This window comes from Cherax quadricarinatus, chromosome 71 (assembly GCF_038502225.1).
Source record: "Cherax quadricarinatus isolate ZL_2023a chromosome 71, ASM3850222v1, whole genome shotgun sequence".
Classification (NCBI taxonomy): Eukaryota; Metazoa; Arthropoda; class Malacostraca; order Decapoda; family Parastacidae; genus Cherax; species Cherax quadricarinatus.
Genome location: NC_091362.1, coordinates 12,050,382 through 12,074,092, shown reverse-complemented (window position 1 = coordinate 12,074,092; position 23,711 = coordinate 12,050,382). Strand labels below are relative to the sequence as shown.

Below are 23,711 nucleotides of genomic sequence, written 5' to 3'. Positions count from 1 at the left end.
CTACTATGTACGCTCTCATGATCTCCGCAATCCTTCCATTTATAGAATGGTCACTGATATTAGTAGACATTCTTTATTTGTTCGCCGCCCCTGCTTACTCCGTCCCTTCTCTCTTCGCCTTCATTCGCTCTTGTCTTCTCTTCAACTACCACCTTTCTATGTACATGTAGCATCTCACTTTTCCCTACCCCCCTGGGAAGTTCCAGCTGTTCGAGTCTGTTCTTTCTCCCTCCCTTGCTCGAAAGCCCAACTGTCTACGGTCGCTTCCCGCTCTCTTTTTCTTGACCACTTTCACTCTCATTCTCATGCCATTGCTGTGTACACAGATGGCTCTAAGTCTTCTGACGGCGTAGGATTCGCAGCAGTGTTTCCGGACAGCGTCGTACAAGGGCATTTACTATCTTCAGCTAGTATTTTTACTGCTGAATTATATGCCATCCTTACAGCACTTATCCGTATTGCATCTATGCCTGTGTCATCATTTGTGGTTGTCTCAGACTCCCTTAGTGCTTTACAGGCTATACAAAAATTTGATACACCTCACCCCTTAGTCCTCCGTATCCAACTTTGGCTACGCCGCATCTTTACTAAGCATAAAGATATTGTTTTTTGTTGGGTCCCTGGTCATGTTGACGTACAGGGCAATGAACAGGCAGACACTGCTGCGCGGTCAGCAGTACATGACCTACCAGTTTCCTATAGAGGTATTCCATGTACGGACTATTTTGCTGTAATATCTTCCCACCTTCACACCCGTTGGCAACAACGTTGGTCTACTATGCTCGGCAACAAACTTCAGTCTATTAAATCGAGTATAGGTTACTGGCCGTCTTCTTATCACCAGTGTCGAGGTTGGGAGACTACTCTCTCCCGTCTTCGCATTGGCCATACTCGTCTTACTCATGGATATCTCATGGAGAGGCGTCTTGCTCCTCTCTGTGAGAATTGCCAAGCTCCATTATCAGTCAGCCACATTCTGTTGGACTGCCCACTTTATCAACGAGCACGCAGAATTTACCTCTGTCGTCGTCTTCACCCCGCTGCTCTCTCTTTACCTTCCCTTCTCGCTGATGGACCCACCTTTCATCCGGACTCTCTCATTGACTTTTTGACAACGACTGACTTACTTCACAAATTCTGATACTTTCAGCCCTTTCTACTTGTATCTCTTGCTACCCTCTACCCCCGTACTATCCCCTGCCCCGCTGTTTTCTGTAACCTGCTGATCATCCCCCCTCCCTTCTGCCATCCAATTCCCTTGCTTCCTTCCCTACCCTGCAGCGCTGTATAGCCCTTGTGGCTTAGCGCTTCTTTTTGATTATAATAATAATAATACACTCCCTACATGCCTGCTACACTCTACATGCCTGCTACACTCCCTGCATGCCTGCTGCACTCCCTGCGTGCCTGCTGCACTCCCTGCATGCCTGCTGCACTCCCTGCATGCCTGCTACACTCCCTACATGCCTGCTACACTTTCTGCATGCCTGCTGCACTCCCTGCATGCCTGCTACACTCCCTGCATGCCTGCTACACTCCCTGCATGCCTGCTACACTCCCTGCATGCCTGCTACACTCCCTGCATTCCTGCTACACTGCCTACATGCCTGCTACACTCCCTGCCTGCTACACTCCCTGCATGCTACACTCCCTGTTTCCCTGCTACACTCCCTGCCTCCCTTTCACACTCCCTGTTTCCCTGCTTCACTCCCTGCCACCATGCTACACTCCCTCCATGCTACTCTCCCTGCATGCCTGCTACACTCTCTGCCTGCCTGCTACACTCCCTGCCTTTCTCCACATCTTCCATTGGGCCCATGGTGGCTTATTTCAAAGTCGCATTTAATAAACAAGCACAAAAACCAATGGATTCTAAGGAAATGTTTGGATGAATGCACGGAGTATATGCTCATTCACTGAGAGATGCAGGGAGACTGACTCACCTACACGTGGTATCCCGGCGGGAGGTGGCCTGAGGTGTGTAATACGGCTAATTTGCGAGGCAACAGCCAAAAAATGGAGCAAAATTTCCTCCCAAAAACAGGCCTAAATACGATTCGGTCAATAAACGCAGTGGCCGATATTCGGGGTTCCACTGTATGTTGTTTTACCACTCAGTGAAGAACATTCTAATATAGTATGTATTCCTTTGGTACTGCTTTTTTTTTTTTTTTTTTTTTTTTTTTTTTTTTTTTTTTTTTTTTTTTTTTTTTTTTTTTTTTTTTTTTAGCTTTAACTGTGGCATCTTATTCCTATTTATGGTGCAATACATGGAATTCTTTCTTATCAGTTATTTTGTATCCTTTTATAGTCTAATACATTTTTTTTTTTTTTTATCAACAAGTCGGCCGTCTCCCACCGAGGCAGGGTGACCCAATAAAAAAGAAAGAAAATCCCCAAAAAGAAAATACTTTGATCATCATTCAACACTTTCACCACGCTCACACATTATCACTGTTTTTGCAGAGGTGCTCAGAATACAACAGTTTAGAAGCATACACATATAAAGATACACAACATATCCCTCCAAACTGCCAATATCCCAAACCCCTCCTTTAAAGTGCAGGCATTGAGGCATTGTACTTCCCATTTCCAGGACTCAAGTTCGACTATATGAAAATAACCGGTTTCCCTGAAGCCCTTCACTAAATATTACCCTGCTCACACTCCAACAGATCATCAGGTCCCAAGTACCATTCGTCTCCATTCACTCCTATCTAACACGCTCACGCACGCTTGCTGGAAGTCCAAGCCCCTTGCCCACAAAACCTCCTTTACCCCCTCTCTCCAACCCTTTCGAGGACGACCCCTACCCCTCCTTCCTTCCCCTATAGATTTATATGCTTTCCATGTCATTCTACTTTGATCCATTCTCTCTAAATGACCAAACCACCTCAACAACCCCTCTTCTGCCCTCTGACTAATACTTCTATTAACTCCACACCTTTTCCTAATTTCCACACTCCGAATTTTCTGCATAATATTTACACCACGCATTGCCCTTAAACAGGACATCTCCACTGCCTCCAACCGTCTCCTCGCTGCTGCATTTACCACCCAAGCTTCACACCCATATAAAAGTGTTGGTACTACTATACTTTCATACATTCCCTTCTTTGCCTCCATAGATAACGTTTTTTGACTCCACATATACCTCAACGCACCACTCACCTTTTTTCCCTCATCAGTTCTATGATTAACCTCATCCTTCATAAATCCATCCGCCGACACGTCAACTCCCAAGTATTTGAAAACATTTACTTCTTCCATACTCCTCCTCCCCAATTTGATATCCAATTTTTCTTTATCTAAATCATTTGATACCCTCATTACCTTACTCTTTTCTATGTTCACTTTCAACTTTCTACCTTTACACACATTCCCAAACTCATCCACTAACCTTTGCAATTTTTCTTTAGAATCTCCCATAAGCACAGTATCATCAGCAAAAACTAACTGTGTCGATTCCCATTTTGAATTTGATTCCCCAAAATTTAATCCCACCCCTCTCCCGAACACCCTAGCATTTACTTCCTTTACAACCCCATCTATAAATATATTAAACAACCATGGCGACATTACACATCCCTGTCTAAGACCTACTTTTACCAGGAAGTAGTCTCCCTCTCTTCTACACACCCTAACCTGAGCCTCACTATCCTCATAAAAACTCTTTACAGCATTTAATAACTTACCACCTATTCCACATACAGTGGACCCCCGATTAACAATATTTTTTCATTCCAGAAGTATGTTCAGGTGCCAGTACTGACCGAATTTGTTCCCATAAGGAATATTGTGAAGTAGATTAGTCCATTTCAGACCCCCACACATACACATACAAACGCACTTATATAAATACACTTACATAATTGGTCGCATTGGGAGGTGATCGTTAAGCGGGGGTCCACTGTACTTGCAACATCTGCCACATTGCTCCTCTATCCACTCTATCATATGCCTTTTCTAAATCCATAAATGCAATAAAAACTTCCCTACCTTTATCTAAATACTGCTTACATATATGCTTCAATGTAAACACTTGATCTACACATCCCCTACCCACTCTGAAACCTCCTTGCTCATCTGCAATCCTACATTCTGTCTTACCTCTAATTCTTTCAATTATAACCCTACCGTACACTTTTCCTGGTATACTCAGTAAACTTATTCCTCTATAATTTTTACAGTCTCTTTTGTCTCCTTTCCCTTTATATAAAGGGACTATACATGCTCTCTGCCAATCCCTAGGTACCTTCCCCTCTTTCATACATTTATTAAACAAAAGTACCAACCACTCCAACACTATATCCCCCCCTGCTTTTAACATTTCTGTCATGATCCCATCAGTTCCAGCTGCTTTACCCCCTTTCATTCTACGTAATGCCTCACGTACCTCCCCCACACTTACATTCTGCCGTTCTTCACTCCTAAAAGATGGTATACCTCCCTGACCAGTGCATGAAATTACTGCTTCTCTTTCTTCCTTAACATTTAAAAGTTCCTCAAAATATTCTTGCCATCTACCTAATACCTCCATCTCCCCATCTACTAACTCCCTTACTCTGTTTTTAACTGACAAATCCATACTTTCCCTAGGCTTTCTTAACTTGTTTAACTCACTCCAAAATTTTTTCTTATTTTCATTAAAATTTCTTGACAGTGCCTCTCCCACTCTATCATCTGCTCTCCTTTTGCACTCTCTCACCACTCTCTTTACCTTTCTTTTACTCTCCATATACTCTGCTCTTCTTATAACACTTCTGTTTTGTAAAAACCTCTCATAAGCTACCTTTTTCTCTTTTATCACACCCTTTACTTCATCATTCCACCAATCACTCCTCTTTCCTCCTGCCCCCACCCTCCTATAACCACAAACTTCTGCCCCACATTCTAATACTGCATTTTTAAAACTATTCCAACCCTCTTCAACCCCCCCACTACTCATCTTTGCACTAGCCCACCTTTCTGCCAATAGTCGCTTATATCTCACCCGAACTTCCTCCCCCCTTAGTTTATACACTTTCACCTCCCTCTTACTTGTTGTTGCCACCTTCCTCTTTTCCCATCTACTTCTTACTCTAACTGTAGCTACAACTAAATAATGATCCGATATATCAGTTGCTCCTCTATAAACATGTACATCCTGGAGCCTACCCATCAACCTTTTATCCACCAATACATAATCTAATAAACTATTTTCATTACGTGCTTCATCATACCTTGTATATTTATTTATCCTCTTTTTCATAAAATATGTATTACTTATTACTGAATCTCTTTCTACACATAGCTCAATTAAAGGCTTCCCATTTACATTTACCCCTGGCACCCCAAATTTACCTACTACTCCCTCCATAACACATTTACCCACTTTAGCATTGAAATCCCCAACCATCATTACTCTCACACTTGATTCAAAACTCCCCATGCATTCACTCAACATTTCCCAAAATTTCTCTCTCTCCTCTACACTTTGGTACTATAATTATGTCAGCTCCTTAACCCTTTGAGGGTTTTCGTCGTACTAGTACGTCTTACGCGTAGGGGTTTTTGACGTACTAGTACTCATAAATTCTAGCGACCTCAAATCTAGTGGGAGAAAGCTGGTAGGCCTTCATATGAAAGAATGGGTCTATGTGGTCAGTGTGCACAGTCTAAAAAAAATCCTGCAGCACACGGTGCATAATGAGAAAAAAAAAACTTTTTCCATTTTTTTTTAATAAATCAGCGACTTTGCAGTGTATTTTCGTATAGTATTTATTGTTGTATTCTAGTTTTCTTGGTCACATTTTATAGAATGGAAGACATATTACTGAAATTGAGATGATTTTGACTGGTTTTACAATGAAAGATGCCTTGAAATTGAGCTCAAAGTAGCAGAAATGTTAGATTTTTACCAAACTTCAAAAGTAAACAAATCGTGCCAAGCGTGCAATACACGTCAACTGGTGAGTCTAATATTCTTTCACAAATGCACCAATAATATTTATACCATTTTTTACACTAATGCAGTAGTCTGCATAACAGTAAATCTTCTATTTTTTGTGAGAATAAAAATTCAAAGTGGAAAGCAAAAGAATATAAGAGGGGCCTTGAGACGTGACTAATGACTAGAGGAAATGTCATTTTAGTGCCAGGAATGTCTTTCTTGTTTATTCTGGACCCTATTCCGAAATTGGCATCTTTTGAAATTTGTGTGAAATTGGCAAAATTGCTAAATTCTGACCACTGTACTGGATAGTTGAATTTATAAATGGGTGGTTTCTTGCACTCATTCGATAGAAAAAATGGAGTTCTAGCGAAATATTCATGTTTTTTGTCGACTAGTACAGTGAAATTGGCCGAAAATGGGGCTCAAAGTGGGCAAAATCGCCGATCCGTAAACATCGCCGAGACCGCTAACTTTGCGAGAGCATAATTCCGTAAGTTTTCTATCAAATTTCAAACTTTTGGTGTCGTTATGATCGGGAAAAGATTCTCTATCTTTTCATAAGAGAAAATAATTTTTTTTTTTTTTAAATTTGGCCGACCCTGAGAACGAGTTTCGGAGAGGGCCTGTCGACCCTCAAAGGGTTAAATCCTACATTAATTACATAACATGGCACTGTGCTTTTGGGAAACTCTGAAGAGAAATTACAGAGGTTGGTGGATGAGTTTGGTAAGGTATGTAAAAGAAGGAAATTAAAAGTGTATAGGAAAGAGTTAGATGATGAGGATAAAAAAAATAGGTAATGAAAGATTGGATATCAGATTGGAAGGAAAGTGTATGGAGGAGGTGAATGTTTTCAGATATTTGGGAGTGGACGTGTCAGCAGATAGGTCTGTGAAAGATGAGGTGGATCATAGAATTGTCAAGGGGGAAAAAGGTGAGTGGTGGATTGAGGGGTCTGTGGAGACAAGAACTTTATGCATGGAAGCAAAGAGGGGAATATATGAGAGTATAGTTATACCAGTGCTCTTATATGGTTGTGAAGCATGGGTGGTGAATGTTGCAGCAAGGAGAAGGGTGCTGGCAGTGGAGATGTCATATCAGAGGACAATGTGTGATGTGAATATAATGCATAAAATCCGTAGTTTGGAGATTGGGAGGCGGTACGGGATTACCAAAACTATTATTCAGAGGGCTGAGGAGGGGTTATTGAGGTGGTTCGGACATGTAAAGAGGACAGAACGAAATAGAATGACTTTGAGAGAGTATAAATCTGTAGTGGAGGGAAGGCTGGGTAGGGGTCGGCCATGGAAAGGTTGGAGGGAGGGGATTAAAGGAAGTTTTGTGTTCAAGGTGCTTGGACTTCCAGCAAGCATGTGTAAGTGTGTTAGATGGAAATGAATAGAGATGATTAGTTTTTAGGACTTGACAAGCTGTTGGAGTGTGAGCAAGGTAACATTTATGAAGGGATTCAGGGAAACTGGCAGGCCAGACTTGAGTCCTGGAGATGGGAAGTACAGTGCCTGCACTCTAAAGGAGGGGTGTTAATGTTGCAGTTTTATAACTATAGTGTAAGCACTCCTCTGGCAAGACAGTGATGGAGTGAATGATGAAAGTTTTTCTTTTTCAGGCCACTTAGCCTTGGTGGGAAACAGTTGATGTGTTAATAAAAAAAATAACAGATTTTTCATGTTCTCTTATATAGTACTGAACATTTTCAGGATTATCAGAAAAAATGGGAAGTGAAAGTTTTATGAACTTTTGGTCATCTATTGTTAATGATGACTGTATCCAGGACCAGCTGAAGTCTGTCATGACCATAGAGGATGGAGAAGAGCGAGCACTGCAGCTCCTCTCTCGCACTCTGTTTCTTTTAGTGATGGGTAGGTAGCAATTTGTTTACAGTAGTGTTTTTATTTGATTTATATTTCAATTTATGAAAAATCTGTCTTCGTGTAAGGTCAACTGAGCCCGTCTTTACATAGGTAGACTTAATTAATATGTACTCACTGATATTTTTTGTCTCTAGAAATCAAGCATGAGCGTGATGCAGTTACCAAGACACTGAACCAGATGAAGGAAAGGTCTAGCAGGTGCACTTCACAAGGAGAGAATGCTGTAGGTGATGCTTCAGGTAGTGTAAAACCTTATGACATGCAACATCAGAAAGAAATGAATCAGTTGGATTCACAGGAGAGTCCTGTAAAGATAAACATTCCAATTATGCAATCAGAAGGAGATGGTTATGGCATTCAGAAGATTGTTGATGCTTCAGGAAAGAAAGAAACTAAATTAATGAATAATCAGAGAAGAAACAATGACTATCGATGTCTGTCCAGATCCCCCAGAAGAGTAAGTCCAAAAAATAGTAGAGAGATTGAAGAGAAAGAAAATGGTATGACAAATGGGAAGGCTTCAGAAGAAATTGCTTCAAAAATTCTTGCTCCAGAAACATTGTCTCTAGATGAGAATGAACTGTATATTAATGTGTCAAAAAGAAGGGCTCTAGCAACACAGACTGTGAGTGTCCCAGAGACCCTTGCTGTAGAGAATACAAGTGCCCTCAATACAAATGTGAATGAAAATACAGACTTTTATGGAAACAATGTTAGCAGTGGGAGTGAAATATTAGAGGAAACAGTCACTCCACCTTGGAATTCTCCTATTGATGGAGGAAAAGAAATGAGAAGTCCTCATAAAGATCAAATAAGTACTGAGTCCCTGAATCAGAGAAGTCCAGTGCTAGGAAAGCAAAATCGACTCTCAACCTCAGCAACCATGAAGGAAACAATTGATGTACCTGTAATCTCCCCTCTGGCATTAAACTTTGATGCAAATAAACAGTCACCAAAGCCACTGGATTCAAAAGGCATAAAAAGAACTAAGATTATTACTTCAACCCCAAAGTATTCTTCCCTTAGCACTCAGAATTTTTCAAGCTCGCTGAATGATTCTACATCTCCCTCACTTTTGCCAGCTGTTAAAAACAAAGCTGTTAGAAATAATAATGAGGAAACACATCCTTCTAATCCAACTTCTCTTGAAAACCTGCAAGAACAAAAGCAATCTTCAAAATCAAGGAAAGCTTTTCAGAGGTGTTTATCAAGTTCCAGAATATCTCCACCAATAGGAAATTCCCGTAGCCTGAGGAGATATAAAACTACAGATGAGCAAAGCAAGATATCTTTGAGTAAGATTATTATTGAACCACCTACATCTAATAAGAAAAAATATAAACAGACAAAGATCTCTTCAAATATATTTCAAAAGAAGACAGATGTTGCAAAAGCTACTGGTGAGTGTATCTTGTAATTTATATATGTATAGAGGTTTCTCCTCCCCCCAGCTTATGAATGAGTTGTGTTGGTAGTGTTTCATCATAAAAATGAGTTGTTTGTAACAGCCTATTTTTATGTACAAAACACTAGTACAAAGGATGGTTGTGGTTTACTTATTCATAACTGTGGATCAGTATTCATAAAAATTAAATTCATAAAAATTTAGTTCATAAATGGGGATGTGTGTAACTCTTGGCATTCATAAGTTGGGTATACCCAATATAGCAGATCATGAGTTATCTGGAATGAATGAGACCAATATTTCTTCTAATTTTAACCATCAGTATATAGAATAAATTTTTTATGTACACAAGTATTGACATAATGTCCAGATGTGTACTACCAGTTCGATGGTTTATTAGGTTAATGCCCATTACCTGTACATTGGTCATTAACCCTTTGACTGTTTCGGTCGTATATATACGTCTTACGAGCCACCATGTTTGACATATACATGCTCATAAATTCTAGATGCTTTAAATCAAGCAGGAGAAAGTTGGTAGACCCATATGTGAGAGAATGGGTCTGTGTGGTCAGTGTGCACCATATAAAAAAAATCCTGCAGCACACAGTGCATAATGAGAAAAAAAACTCCGACCGTTTTTTTTTTTAATTAAAATGCCGACCTTGTGGTTATTTTCATATAGTATTTATGGTTGTATTCTCATTTTCTTGGTCTCATTTGATAGAATGGAAAACATTATAGATATTGAGGTGATTTTGGTTGGTTATACTATGAAAAGGACCTTGAAATGGAGCTCTAAGTAGGGGAAATGTTTGATTTTTGCTGATGTTCAAAAGTAAACAAATGATGTCATTTTCCAATGAATGTCCAAGTAGCCATTCTGATATGCAGTCATGAATGGGTTGACATTATTTATACAATTATTACAATACTCCAGTAGTCTGCATAACAGGAAATCTTTTACTCTTTGTTTGAATAAAAATTCAGAATAGAAAGCAAGAGTAATATCAGAGGGGCCTGGAGATGTGACTGATGAACATAGAAAATGTTATTTTAGAGCCAGGAATGTCTGCATTGTTCATTCTGGACACTATTTTAAAATTGTCATATTTTTTAATTTTCATGAAATTGGCCAAATTGCAAATTTCTGACCACATTATTGGGTAGTTGATATTGGTAAATGGGCAGTTTCTTGTACTCAGTCGATAGAAAAAATTGAGTTTTAAAGAAATAGCTATGAGTTTGGTCGACTGGTACAATGGAATTAGCCGAAAATAGGGCTCAAAGTAGGCAAAATTGCTGATTTGTAAATATTGCTGAGGTCGTCAACTTCACAAGAGCATAATTCCGTTAGTGTTCCATCAAATTTCGTACTTTTGGTGTCATTACAATCGGGTAAAGATTTTTTTTTAATTTTGCGACACCAGGAAACACCTTAGGATTTGGGGTTGCGACAGTCAAGGGGTTAAATCTGTATTTCACCTTTATGCTACAAGCCAGGAATATTGTTCTGTACTTAATCCCTTAACCTTTCCACTGTCTCTTATATAGGTCTATGTTATTGGCGCCCGAGTCGCTCGTGTAATCTACATTTAAGTTCAGCTCTCTCACATAAGCTGTGCATGGTAAATTCTGGCCTTGACATGAAAGAATGGGCCTGTGCAGTGAGTATGCATGGTATAAAAAACAATCCTGCCCCAGTGTTGCATCATGAAAAAGCAAACCTCTAATCTTGTGTTTGGTTTAAAATAGTAATGCTGAGGTGTTTGTTTCTAAGATGGTTTTTCTGATAATTGAATGAGCGGTTTCTTTTGTAGACTAGTGAAATAACTAAGAATTTATTAAAACCGAGAAATGGAATTGGCTCAATATACAGATCAATTAATCTAAAATTCTGTCTCCATGTTGGTTATTATTGAGCATAACTTCCTGTGTTGAGGGTGCAAAGGTTATACCTAGAGGAAACGTTCTTGAAATGATCGTGTCGGATATTAAGAAGAGAAATGAGGCACTCAGAGTGAAAGAGGTCTTTGCTGATACACCAACCATGAGAGGAACTGCTGGATTCCACCACTTCACCATTGAAGGCCGTGTTGCCACTTATTGTACACTGATAATGATGTGAAAACTTCCTCAGAGGTTGATCTGCTAGATGTGCCCCAAACTGAAGAAGAGCCATTTCAAGTTTGTGATTAATGTATGGTGCATTATGATGATGATGATCTTTTAGAGAAGTAAAGCAGATTCAGTTTGGGAATTATGAAGTGAGCATCATTCACAGTGTGTTCCACCTGGAAATAGCCACTGGCCATTTGAGGAAGTTATGTTCTTTTATGATAGATAAAAGATGAAAAAACTGTAGTCACCCATCATTAGGGGGCCAGTACCCCAGGTTTTGATTGAATGGGCACCATAAATCTAAAGCGTGAAAAATGGTGACAATAGTTCTGTTTATTATGACCACAGAATTAAAATCAGTGAAATCTCTCCCACTTTTAAAATTAGAGCAGCTGCATGTACCATGAGACCAGTACCTCTGTGATTTAACAATTAAGTCACATGGCATCAGTAGACAATAATATATCATAGCAATACCTATGATGTAAACCAAATTGTAAATCACTGCAATGAACTACCTTTGTTTAAAACCTTTGCTTTGACTTTGCAGCTGTAATTGAATTTTAGTTGTTATAGGCTGTTATGGAATAGAAACTTAGATTATTGATCTTGGAAACAATTTCTGTTCTCAGCATAATTCTGATAGATTTTTCAGTATTCTGGATTTGGCAGATATGGAGCATGAAAAGATTATCAAAACTTGTCTCATAATTTGTATTATGAGTGAAAATTCTTTTATCATCAAAGTAATGGACATTTCATCTCATTACATGAGCACAAAACTTGTTAAAATCATGAGTGATGCTACCAGACAAATTGTAATATCCATCACGTAGCTCCTTTCACACACACAGTATTTATTTTCTATAGTTTTCTGTAACTATACCTTAATTCCCAGGTAAGAAATACATTTGTGAAATTCAAGGGTTTCAGGTGATTTTGAAATAGATTGTTTTTACCTATGTTCATTTTGATGCAGTGTCTCATACACTTGTTTCTAATTGCCTCCAAGCTATACATATCTGTAAGAATTTTGCTTCTTGGCACTAGGTAGACTAGGGCATGAACAAGGCTTGTGCACAGTGTCAAGTGCCAGGTGGTACCTAAGATATTACAAGAACCCCAGTGAAAATAAGTCACTTTGACTTTATTGAGCTATCCTAGGTAATATACACTCATGTTACTGTATAAGATAATTGTACTAAGGTATACCTGTACCTAAATAACTTTATTTTACTTACTGTATAATCAGGGAGTTGAAATGACCTCCAACTCCTCTGAATGTAACATCCATCACTGTGAAATTGTCCTACTTCTTTAAATTTGCTGTTGTACAAGATTATCCAATAAATGTGTGTATTTTTATCATTTTTGGAAACACTAAGCATTATAACAGACTATAATTTATCAGTTTTTTTTTTTTTCAGACTACATAATACTAAAGAAATTGAACATTGTTTAAGTTGTTCATCTTGTTTATTTATAGTACACAGTAATTTTACTCAAATTACAATAGTTTCAATAGTAAATGTTGAAATTATATTATATTGTGAGTTTTTGAAAGTAGTTTACAGTATGAGAATGCTACAGTTGGGTAGTAATGTTTTGGGTAGGTATGAATTTTGGGTGCCACGTTTTGAAGTTTTAAGATTTAGGTAATTGGAAGAGTTTTTGGTAAAGTTAAATATTGAGTATGTATTTAATTTAGGGTGAGTAAGTGGTTTTGAGAAGTCTTAAATTGATGTTCAGACCGGGTTACTTTAGTATTTACTGGTAATGAATTTCAAATTTTGGGGCCCTTTATGTGCATAGAGTTTTTACACTGTGTGATATGGACATGGGGTACATCAAAAAGAGATCTGTGTCTTGTGCTATGGTCGTGTGACCTGTTAAGGCTGGTGAGGAGAAGTTTGAGTGGAGGGTTCATGTTTGAGTGTAGTGTTCTATGTATGTAGTAGGCACATGAGTAAGTATGGATGTTCTTTACGGTGAGCAGTTTTAGACTTTTGAATATTGGTGGAGTATGCTGTTGGGAGTGGGAAATTGTTTTCATTCTGACTGCAGGCTTTTGCTGGGATATTAGTGGCCTTAGGTGATTTAGTGTTGTTGATTCCCATGCACAAATCCCATGTGTGAGATAAGGGTAGATGAGTGAATGATACAGTTTAAGGAGAGCTGATTGCGGAACATAGTACCGTATCTTTGATAGAGATTTCCTTAGAAATTTGTTGTATGTGTGTCTGGAATTTGAGGCTACTGTCAAGGTGGATTCCTAGGAATTTTCCCTCTGTGAGTCTTGTGATGGGTAATTTGTTTAGCATTATTTTAAGTGGAACATTTGCAGCTGTTTCCAAACTGAATGAAATAGGTTTTGTCAGTATTGAGGGTAAGCTTATTAGTCATCATCCAGGTAAATATTTTCTGCAATTCAGCATTAATAGTGTTGGCCAGTATGACTGGGTTTGGGTGAGAGAAGACATATGTAGTGTCATCTGCAAATAATATAGGTTTGAGTAGTTGTGATGCATTCGGTATGTCATTGATGTAAATGAGAAAGAGGAGTGGGCCAGGGACACTTCCTTATGGAACACCGACTGTGATTGGTTGAGTGGAAGAGTTTGCTCCATTTGTGTACACATATTGGCTTCTGTTACTAACGTATGACTTTGGGTAGCTGAGGGAGTGCCCTCAAATTGTGGTCGACAGTTTCAAAAGCTTTACATAAATCAGGGAAGAATCCTAGTGGGACTTCTTTCTTCTCAAGAGCAGTGTATATTAGTTCTAGCATGTGTATAATAGCATCATTTGTGCTCTTATTATTCCTGAATCCAAACTGGCAGGGGTTTAGTATGTTGTGTGAGACAAGGTAGGAATAGATCTGTCTATGAATTAATTTTTCAAAAATTTTAGAGATCAGAGGTAAATTAGAAATAGTCTATAGCTATTCAGGTCTGCTTGATCACCTCCTTTGTGGATCGGGTTGACCCTCGCTATTTTGAGAATTGCTGGGAAGGTGGAGGATTTGACGGATTTGTTAAAGAGTGTTGCAGTTATTGGTGACAGTACTAGTGAAACTTTTTTGTATATAAAAGGTGGTAATTTATATATGTCTCCTGCCTTGTTTTTAAGGGTGTTGATGATGAGCGAGACTTCTGTTGGGTTGGTTGGGGCTAGGAATAGTGTATTTGGGTAGGTGCCCGTGAGGTAGTCTGATGGATGGGTGTTTGACATTGGGATTTTGCTCGCTAGATTCTTTCCTATGGTGGAGAAGAAAACATTGAGTCTGTTTGCTGTTTCAGTTAGCAAGAGTAGGGGTTTGTCTGATTTTGTTAATTTGATTGCTTTGTTTTTGGATATCTTTTTAGTTCCTAAAATTTAGGATAGGGTTTTCCAGGTCTTTTTCTTATCACCTTTTATGTTATGTAATCTGTTTTCATAATACAATTTTTTTGACCTTATCAGACTGGTAAGGATTGACGAGTAACATTTAGAATGGTCTCTAGTTATTTGACCCATTCTGTACTGTTTTTCATATAGGTGCTTTGTGTTACTGGATTTAAGGATGCTGGGTGTTAGCCAGGGACTGTTCAGTCTCTTAGCTGTGTGTTTGAGTGTACATGCCCAAAGCCCCTGTACATGCAGAGCATTTTGACCAAACTTAGGACTAACTTGAGATTAATAAGGCAATAACAATAATGTGTAAATTTAAGAGTTTACAATGAATACAAGAGAATTGAATATTCGTTGTATTATTGATTATTCAATAACATTATTGTTATTGCCTTATTAATGTTAAGTTAGTCTTAAGTTTGCCTAAAATACTTGGGTGTACTGTACTTGCTTTTGGCATATACAGTGGACCCCCGGTTTACGATCAGCTCCCAATGCGACCAATTATGTAAGTGTATTTATGTAAGTGCGTTTGTATGTGTATGTTTGGGGGTCTGAAATGGACTAATCTAATTCACAATATTCCTTATGGGAACAAATTCGGTCAGTACTGGCACCTGAACATACTTCTGGAATGAAATAATATCGTAAACCGGGGTCCACTGTACACCCAAGTGTCATTTTCCTTTTTACAACCACTGTATCATGCTGAAATAAAATATTATTATTATTATTATTATTATTATTATTATTATTATTATTAGGGAATTTGTGTCAAGACAAAAATAATGAATTTGAATTTTTAAATTATTTTAAATATTGTATAATTGTGAAAATAAAATTAATATATAAAGTTTGGTTCCTTGGTACTGTATATTTTTTCTTTTGGTATGTTGAACTTCATCTGTACTCAATTGTTTAGGTGGTGTACAAAGCAAAGTGTTCAACCCCTTTGATGAAGCTGCTGCTATTAGTGCTGCACTAGAGGAGTCCCTCAAGACCAAGGCTTTTGATGACATGATGCGTAAAAAACGTGATGCCTTACTTGCTGAGTCATATGCTGTAAAGTCGGCTGTGGGAGTTAGCGGTCATTCAAATAGAAAAGACAACCAGGTAAAGAAATGTATTTGCAGCAATAATGGTAGTAATTAGTGAATACAGCTGAACCCTGGAATTCACATGTTTCATAATCTGTGTACATAATTAGATTATACAACAGTTTTACTGAAGCCCATTTAGTGGATAGCTTTGATTATTCATGTTTTTCTTAGTACCAGTGTATTTGCCTTGTGCACAACTCCTAAATTGAAAAATAACCACTTGCCCAATTTTGTTTTAAATTGCTCAGATGTACAGCATTTCCTATTATGCACTTTCAGGATTCATGTAACATCCAGGAATCTAACCCCCTTCAGATTATAAGGGGTTCAGCTAGATGTAGTAGTATTGTCCAGTACTTGTGCTCCCATTGCTCATAAGGTTGCTTCTTCCTAACAGGGCATGCTGCCTAATGGTATTCTAGTCTGATGATCTGCTGGTGCCCTAAGAATGCCTCTTTGATCACATCCACAGCTATTCATATTGCTGGGAGTTTAATCAGTGAAACTCCACCACAGACCAAGCATATGATGCTCGGAAAATGACCCTTTTTTTTTTTTTTTTTTTTGCCATTGATGTGTTCCATGGTGTGGAATGTGTGTGCTGTCAAAAGAAAAACAAGAGCTCTACTCTTGCTCACAATAACTCCCTCCCTCCCTCCTCCTCTGTACATGCTTTTCAAGGAGGTCCAAGCCATCAACTACAACTTCTCTGTTTTGACCATTACTAATGGATCTTTTCAAGACATTGGCAGTCCACCTGCTGCATTTTTTAACCCTTTCAGGGTCTGTGCTGTAGATCTATGGCTTTATGTACAGGGTTCAAACCGTAGATCTACACCATGAGCTCAGCTCACTCTGATAAGCTGTGAGCGGTAAATTTGGGCCTAGATATGAGAGAATACATCTATGTGGTATGTGTGCACCACATAAAACAAATCCTGCAGCACAGTGCATAATGAGAGAAAAAACTGAGACCGTAATTTTCGACTAAAACAGTGCCTTTGCAGTGTTTTTTCGTATGTTTTTTATAGTTGTATTTGCGATTTCTTGGTCTCGTTTGATAGAATGGAAGATATATTACAGAAATAGAGATGATTTTGAAAATGGCTTGAAACTGAGCTCAAAGTAGTGAAATGTTAAATTTTTGCTGATGTTCAAGAGTAAACAAATGACCTCACATGTCTAATACACGCCAGCTGGTGGGTCTGATATATGTTCACAAATGTGGTGATATTATTTATACAATTATTACATTACCGTGGACCCTCGCCTAACGAACGCATCGCATAACGTTAAATCTGGCTAGTGATACATTTTAACGCAAAAATTTTGCCTTGGCTAGCGCTAAAAAACTCGCCCAACGCAATTCGTTCCGTTCGAAACGCGTCCACTTGCGGCCTGAGCGTGCCTCACTTGTCCCGTGGGTGCTAGTGTTTACAAGCCAGCCACCACGGTCGCATCCAAACATACAATCGGAACATTTCATATTATCACAGCGTTTTTAGTGATTGCACCTGCAAAATAAGTCACTATGGGCCCCAAGAAAGCTTCTAGTGCCAACCCTACAGCAAAAAGGGTGAGAATTACTATGGATATGAAGAAAGAGATCATTGCTAAGTATTTCATACTTAGCAATGAGTGCGTGTCTCCAAGCTGGCCAGGTTGTACACAAAACCCCAATCAACCATCGCTACTATTGTGGCCAAGAAAACGGCAATCAAGGAAGCTGTTCTTGCCAAAGGTGCAACTTTGTTTTCGAAACAGAGATCGCAAGTGATAGAAAATGTTGAGAGACTGTTATTGGTGTGGATAAACGAAAAACAGATAGCAGGAGATAGCATCTCTCAAGCAATCATATGTGAAAAGGCTAGGAAGTTGCATGACGATTTAATTAGAAAAATGCCTGCAGCTAGTGGTGTGAGTGAATTTAAGGCCAGCAAAGGTTGGTTTGAGAGATTTAAGAATCGTAGTGGCATACATAGTGTGATGAGGCATGGTGAGGCTGCCAGTTCGGACCAAAAAGCAGCTGAAAAATCTGTGAAGGAATTCAAGGAGTACATAGACAGTGAAGAATTGAAACCTGAACAAGTGTTTAATTGTGACAAAACAGGCCTGTTTTGGAAGAAAATGCCAAGCAGGACCTACATGACTCAGGAGGAAAATGCACTCCCAGGACATAAGCCTATGAAAGACAGGCTTTCTCTGTTGATGTGTGCTAATGCTAGTGGTGATTGCAGAGTGAAGCCTTTATTGGTGTATCACTCTGAAACTCCCAGAGTGTTCAGGAAAAACAATGTCCTCAAGGCTAATTTGTGTGTGATGTGGAGGGCAAACACTAAGGCATGGGTCACTAGAGACCTTTTCAATGACTGGTTACACCATGCATTTGCGCCCACTGTGAAAAATTACCTCCTGGAAAATAAATTGGACCTTAAGTGCCTCATGGTATTAGACAATGCTCCTGGTCATCCTTCAGACGTGGCAGAGCGACTTTCTGGGGACATGAGCTTCATTAACCCTTTCAGGGTCCGTCCCGTAGATCTACGGCTTTACGGTGAGTGTCCAAACCGTAGATCTACGCCATGAGCTCAGCTCACTCTGATAAACTGTGAGTGGTACATTTGGGCCTAGATATGAGAGAATACATCTATGTGGTATGTGTGCACCACATAAAACAGATCCTGCAGCAGACTGTGTATAATGAGAGAAAAAAACTGAAATCATGATTTTTCGATTTAAACAGCAACTTTGCAGTGTTTTTTCGTATGTTTTTTATAGTTGTATTTGCGATTTCTTGGTCTCATTTGATAGAATGGAAGACATATTACAGAAATAGAGATGATTTTGATTGGTTTTAGCACTGGAAATGGCTTGAAACTGAGCTCAAAGTAGCGGAAATGTTAAATTTTTGCCGATATTCAAGAGTAAACAAACGACCTCACACATCTAATACACGTCAGCTGGTGGGTCTAATATACATTCACAAATATGGTGAAGATATTTATACAATTATTACAGTATTGCATAACAGTAAATCTTCTATTTTTTGGTGTGAATAAAAATTCATTATGTGAATAAAAAATCAAAATGGAATTTATTTGTAAAGCCTCAAAACATAACTAACGAACAGAGGAAATGTTAGTTTAGTGCCAGGAATGCCTACATTGTTTATTCTGGACCCTATTTTGAAATTGAAATATTTTGAACTTTGTGTTAAATTGGCCAAATTGACAATTTCCGATCACTTTATTTTGTAGTTGAAACAGTTGACTTGGCGATTTCTTGTGCTCAGTCAATAGAATAGAAGTAATACTAGTGAAATAGCTAAGAATTTGGTTGATTGGAATAATGTAATTGGCCTAAAATGGGAGTCAAAGTCGGCAAAATTGCCGATTCGTAAATATCGCTGACACATCAAAATTCGCGAGAGCATAATTTCGTCAATTTTCCACCAAATTTCGTACTTTTTGTTTTATTACCTTCACAAAAAGATTCTCTACGATTTCATAAGAAAAAATAACAAATTTTTTTTTTTTAAATTCTTGGACACTGGTGCGTGACTCCAGATTTGGGCCTTGGACCCTGAAAGGGTTAAGGTCAAGTTTTTGCCTCCTAATACCACTCCTCTCCTGCAGCCCATGGGCCAGCAGGTCATTGCAAACTTTAAAAAACTCTACACAAAAGCTATGTTTGAAAAGTGCTTTGTAGTGACCTCAGAAAATCGGTTGACTCTAAGAGAGTTTTAGAGAGATCACTTTAGCATCCCCAATTGTGTAAACATTATAGGTAAGGCTTGGGAGGAAGTGACTAAGAGGACCTTAAACTCTGCTTGGAAGAAACTGTGGCCAGAATGTGTAGACAAAAGGGATTTTGAAGGATTTGAGGCTAACCCAGAGAAGTTTATGCCAGTTGTGGAATCAATTGTGGCATTGGGGAAGTCCTTGGGGTTGGAGGTTAGTGGGGAGGATGTGGAAGAGTTGGTGGAGGAGGACAATGATGAACTAACCACTGATGAACTGCAAGATCATCTTCAGCAGCAAGAGGCCAGTCCTGAGAAAACTGCTCCGGAGGAGGGGATAGAGAAATTGAGGAAGTTGCCTACTTCAAAGATTAAGGAAATGTGTGCAATGTGGCTTAAAGTGCAAACCTTTTTTGATGAAAATCACCCTCACACAGCTATTGCAAGCCGTGCTGGTGACTATTACAGTGACAATGTTATGAAACACTTTAGGAATGTCATAAAGGAACGGGAGGTACAGGCCTCTATGGACAGATATGTTGTGCGACAGAGGTCCAGTGACTCTCAAGCTGGTCCTAGTGGCATTAAAAGAAGAAGGGAAGTAACCCCGGAAAAGGACTTGACATCTTAAGTCCTAATGAAAGGGGATTCCCCTTCTAAACATTAACACCATCAACACACTCCCCTCCTCCCATCCTATCAATCATCACCAGATCTTCAATAAAGGTAAGTGTCATGTACATGTCTTCTTCAGTTTGTGTGTATTAAAATGAATATCTGATGTGGTAAAAATTTTTTTTTCATACTTTGGGGTATCAGGAACGGATTAATTTGATTTCCATTATTTCTTATGGGGAAAATTAATTCAGCTAACGATAATTTCGCCTAACGTTGAGCTCTCAGGAACAGATTAACATGGTTAGGCGAGGGTCCACTGTATTGCATAACAGTAAATCTTCTATTTTTTTGGTTTGAATAAAAATTCATTATGTGAATAAAAAATCAAAATGGAATTCATTTGTAAAGCCTGAAAACATAACTGATGAACAGAGGAAATGTTAGTTTAGTGCCAGGAATGCCTGCATTGTTTATTCTGGTCCCTATTTTGAAATTGGAATATTTTGAACTTTGCATTAAATTGGCCAAATTACCAATTTCCGATCACTTTATTTTGTAGCTGAAACAGTTTACTTGGTGATTTCTTGTGATCAGTCGATAGAATAGAAGTATTACTAGTGAAATAGCTAAGAATTTGGTCGACTGGAATAATGTAATTGGCCTAAAATGGGAGTCAAAGTCGGCAAAATCACCAATGCGTAAATATCACTGACACATCAAAATTCGCGAGAGCATAATTTCGTCAATTTTCCATCAAATATCGTACGTTTTGTTTTATTACCTTCAGAAAAAGATTCTCTACCATTTCATAAGAAAAAATAACAAAATTATTTTTTGAAAATTCTTGGACCCTGGAGGATGACTCTGCAGTATGTGGTTCTGGCTGGTGAAAATTTTGCCATTTTGAAAATTGTGTCCTTTATTTCTTTCCAGCTGTAGGGAGAATCTCCACTAATCCTTCTGCTAAAAAACTAACCTGGGTTAAGTGTTCATGTTCAATACTTTTGTAGCATTTCTTGCAGTCAGTTTTTGTATTCACAGAATACTAGTCATCTTTTGAGCTTTTATTTTTCTTTATGGGATCTCTATGCTCGTGGGTTTATGGGACACACACACTGCTCTCTTTCCAGTCTTGGCAGTTCCCTTTTTTTTCCAGTAGGTCATACTTGTGTTGGCATGCAGCATATGATATTGCTAGCAATTTGACCATTTTATCACACTCTTATCTGATAATATATCTGCTGGCCTTGGAAGCCACAGTGAGTTTCTCTGAGGTATGGAGGAAGGTTTGTGATAATTGATGCCAAAATGTAGTGGAAATGCTCTTCACATTGACTTTGAGCTCTGTATTATTTTTATCATTTCTTCCATAGCCATAGGTGTGTCATTAGACTATGATTTGAATGTCACACTGACCTGATTGTTAAGATAACATAAGATTTTGTTTGGATTTTTAACCCCGGAGGGTTAGTCACCCAGGATAACCCAAGAAAGTCAGTGCGTCATTGAGGACTGTAACTTATTTCCATTGGGGTCCTCAATCTTGTCCCCCAGGATGCGACCCACACCAGTCGACTAACACCCAGGTACCTATTTGCTGCTAGGTGAACAGGACAACAGGTGTAAGGAAACGCATTGATATGTTTCCACCCGCCAGGAATCGAACCCAGGTAAGGATTAACGAGTAACATTTAGAATGGTCTCTAGTTATTTGACCCATTCTGTACTGTTTTTCATATAGGTGCTCTGTGTTCATCACTACTCTAATGTGGTGGCACATCTAGGGCCAGGATTGCACTTCCAGTGAGGAGACTGTGGACCATCTTGTGCTGTGTTGTCTATGCAGATACTCAGCACAGAGTTTTCAAAGAAGAAAAGAAGTGGTTGGGATAGTTTGACCATGAAGATAGAATGGAGCAAGATAGATGAATTAAGAGGTTTTTTTATACGTATAAATCTTGTTTGGTTGGAAGATAGTGCAGGGAAAGTCCAAAGAAGAGAGATCAGGAGACTGGTGCAAGAGTTATGGAGGTAGGAGCTTGAACATTCAAAAGGCTGTTGAAGTGTGAGCAAGGTAAAAATCTATTAAGGAATTAACAAAAATTAATTAGATGGTCTTAAGTTTTGGAAGTGGATAATGCAATTACTGCATCGTGGAAGTAAATTTGCTAGGTAGTATTATTTTAAATTTCTTTAAGAAATGTGTTATACAGCACTTTTCTCGTAATTAAAAGGCTCTGGTGGCCTGGTGGCTAACGCTCTCACTTCACACGTCAAGGGCCTGGGTTCGATTCCCAGCCAGAGTAGAAACATTGGGCATGTTTCCTTACACCTGTTGTCTATGTTCCTCATCAGTAAAATGGGTACCTGGGTGTTAGTCGACTGGTGTGGGTCACATCCTGGGACACTGACCTAATTTGCCCGAAATGCTGAGCATAACAAGGGGCTTTCTATATAGTAGTATCACAGTATGTCATTGATGTCAGCTAGGCCTGTATACCATGTACATGTACTTGTAGTAAATAAAGATATTATTATTATTATTATTATTATTATTATTATTATTATTATTATTATTATTATTAGAAAACCTTTGTTTACTTTCAGTATAGTACTTGTATGCTCTTTATTTGGGTTTAATTTTCTTTTTTTTTATAAATTTAGACTGTTTCATTATAATTTAAAAAATGTAGAAATTAGACTATGCAGGAGGGCTCTGCTTATGCAGCAGGTTAGGTTCTGGACTACCACTGTAAAACAAAAATAACTGTAAAGTGAATCATAGCCTTTTTCACTTTTAAATGCGTGATAACATGTGTACTATCATATATTAAGTGAGCAATATAGCTTAGCCTAAAAAATGCATATTACTTATCTTAAAATATTTTTGTCCTTAGCTTATAGCAGGTGGTGAACATATTTATTGTGGGAAGTTTGAAATGTGTATGATTAAAAGCTGCTATATTAGCAAATCACTGTAAAGCGAAGCACTGTAAAGCGGGCCTGCCTAATAGGTAGGTACAATAGGTACAGCCTCTTTAATATGTCATGCAAAAAATGTGGATTTTACTTGTGCACTTGCAGTGGGCTCATTAGTATGGATTCTTTTCAGGAATTAAGTCCAACCTCATCCTCTGTATCTCATGAAGAAGCATGTAAGAAAGAAGTTAAAGTAAGGAAAGAGTGTCCAGTAAAAACCTTTGAGCTTTGTCCAATGAAGTTAAGATCTAGCCCTCAAAAAAGAAAATTGGAAAGTCCTGAGTGTGAAAATGAAAGTCTAACTAAAGCAAAGAGGGTTCTACAGCAGGACAGAACAAAAAAGCAAGTTGAAAATGAAATTTTAGAATTGGATCAGCTGCTGGACAAAATTAATAAAAGTCCACTGCAGGAGAATAAAGTAAAAAAAAAATTGCAGAGGAAATGCGAGTTGCAGAAACCTAGAAGTAAGGTCATCGATGACAGGTACTGTACTGTATTTTGGTTTTAAAGATTTTCTTATTAATGCATTGTA

At 38.5% G+C, this 23,711-nt stretch overlaps 1 protein-coding gene across 5 annotated transcripts in view; it reads left to right on the top strand.

Moving 5' to 3' along the window:
• LOC128700297 (enolase-phosphatase E1-like) overlaps positions 1-23,711 on the top strand; it is a 66,794-nt gene that overhangs the window by 14,751 nt on the left and 28,332 nt on the right. For 3 of the 5 annotated variants that reach the window (XR_011393989.1, XR_011393987.1, XM_070100027.1), the window contains exons 2-5: positions 7,654-7,815; positions 7,962-9,227; positions 15,666-15,856; positions 23,313-23,662. Coding sequence is in view for 1 of the 5 variants with exons in the window: in XM_070100027.1 (XP_069956128.1) it covers positions 7,668-7,815; positions 7,962-9,227; positions 15,666-15,856; positions 23,313-23,662 (1,955 nt within the window). In the remaining 4 variants the exon portion in view is untranslated. The remainder of the gene's footprint in view (positions 1-7,653; positions 7,816-7,961; positions 9,228-15,665; positions 15,857-23,312; positions 23,663-23,711) is intronic. The other 2 variants (XR_011393988.1, XR_008408744.2) reach the window with 1 other exon arrangement.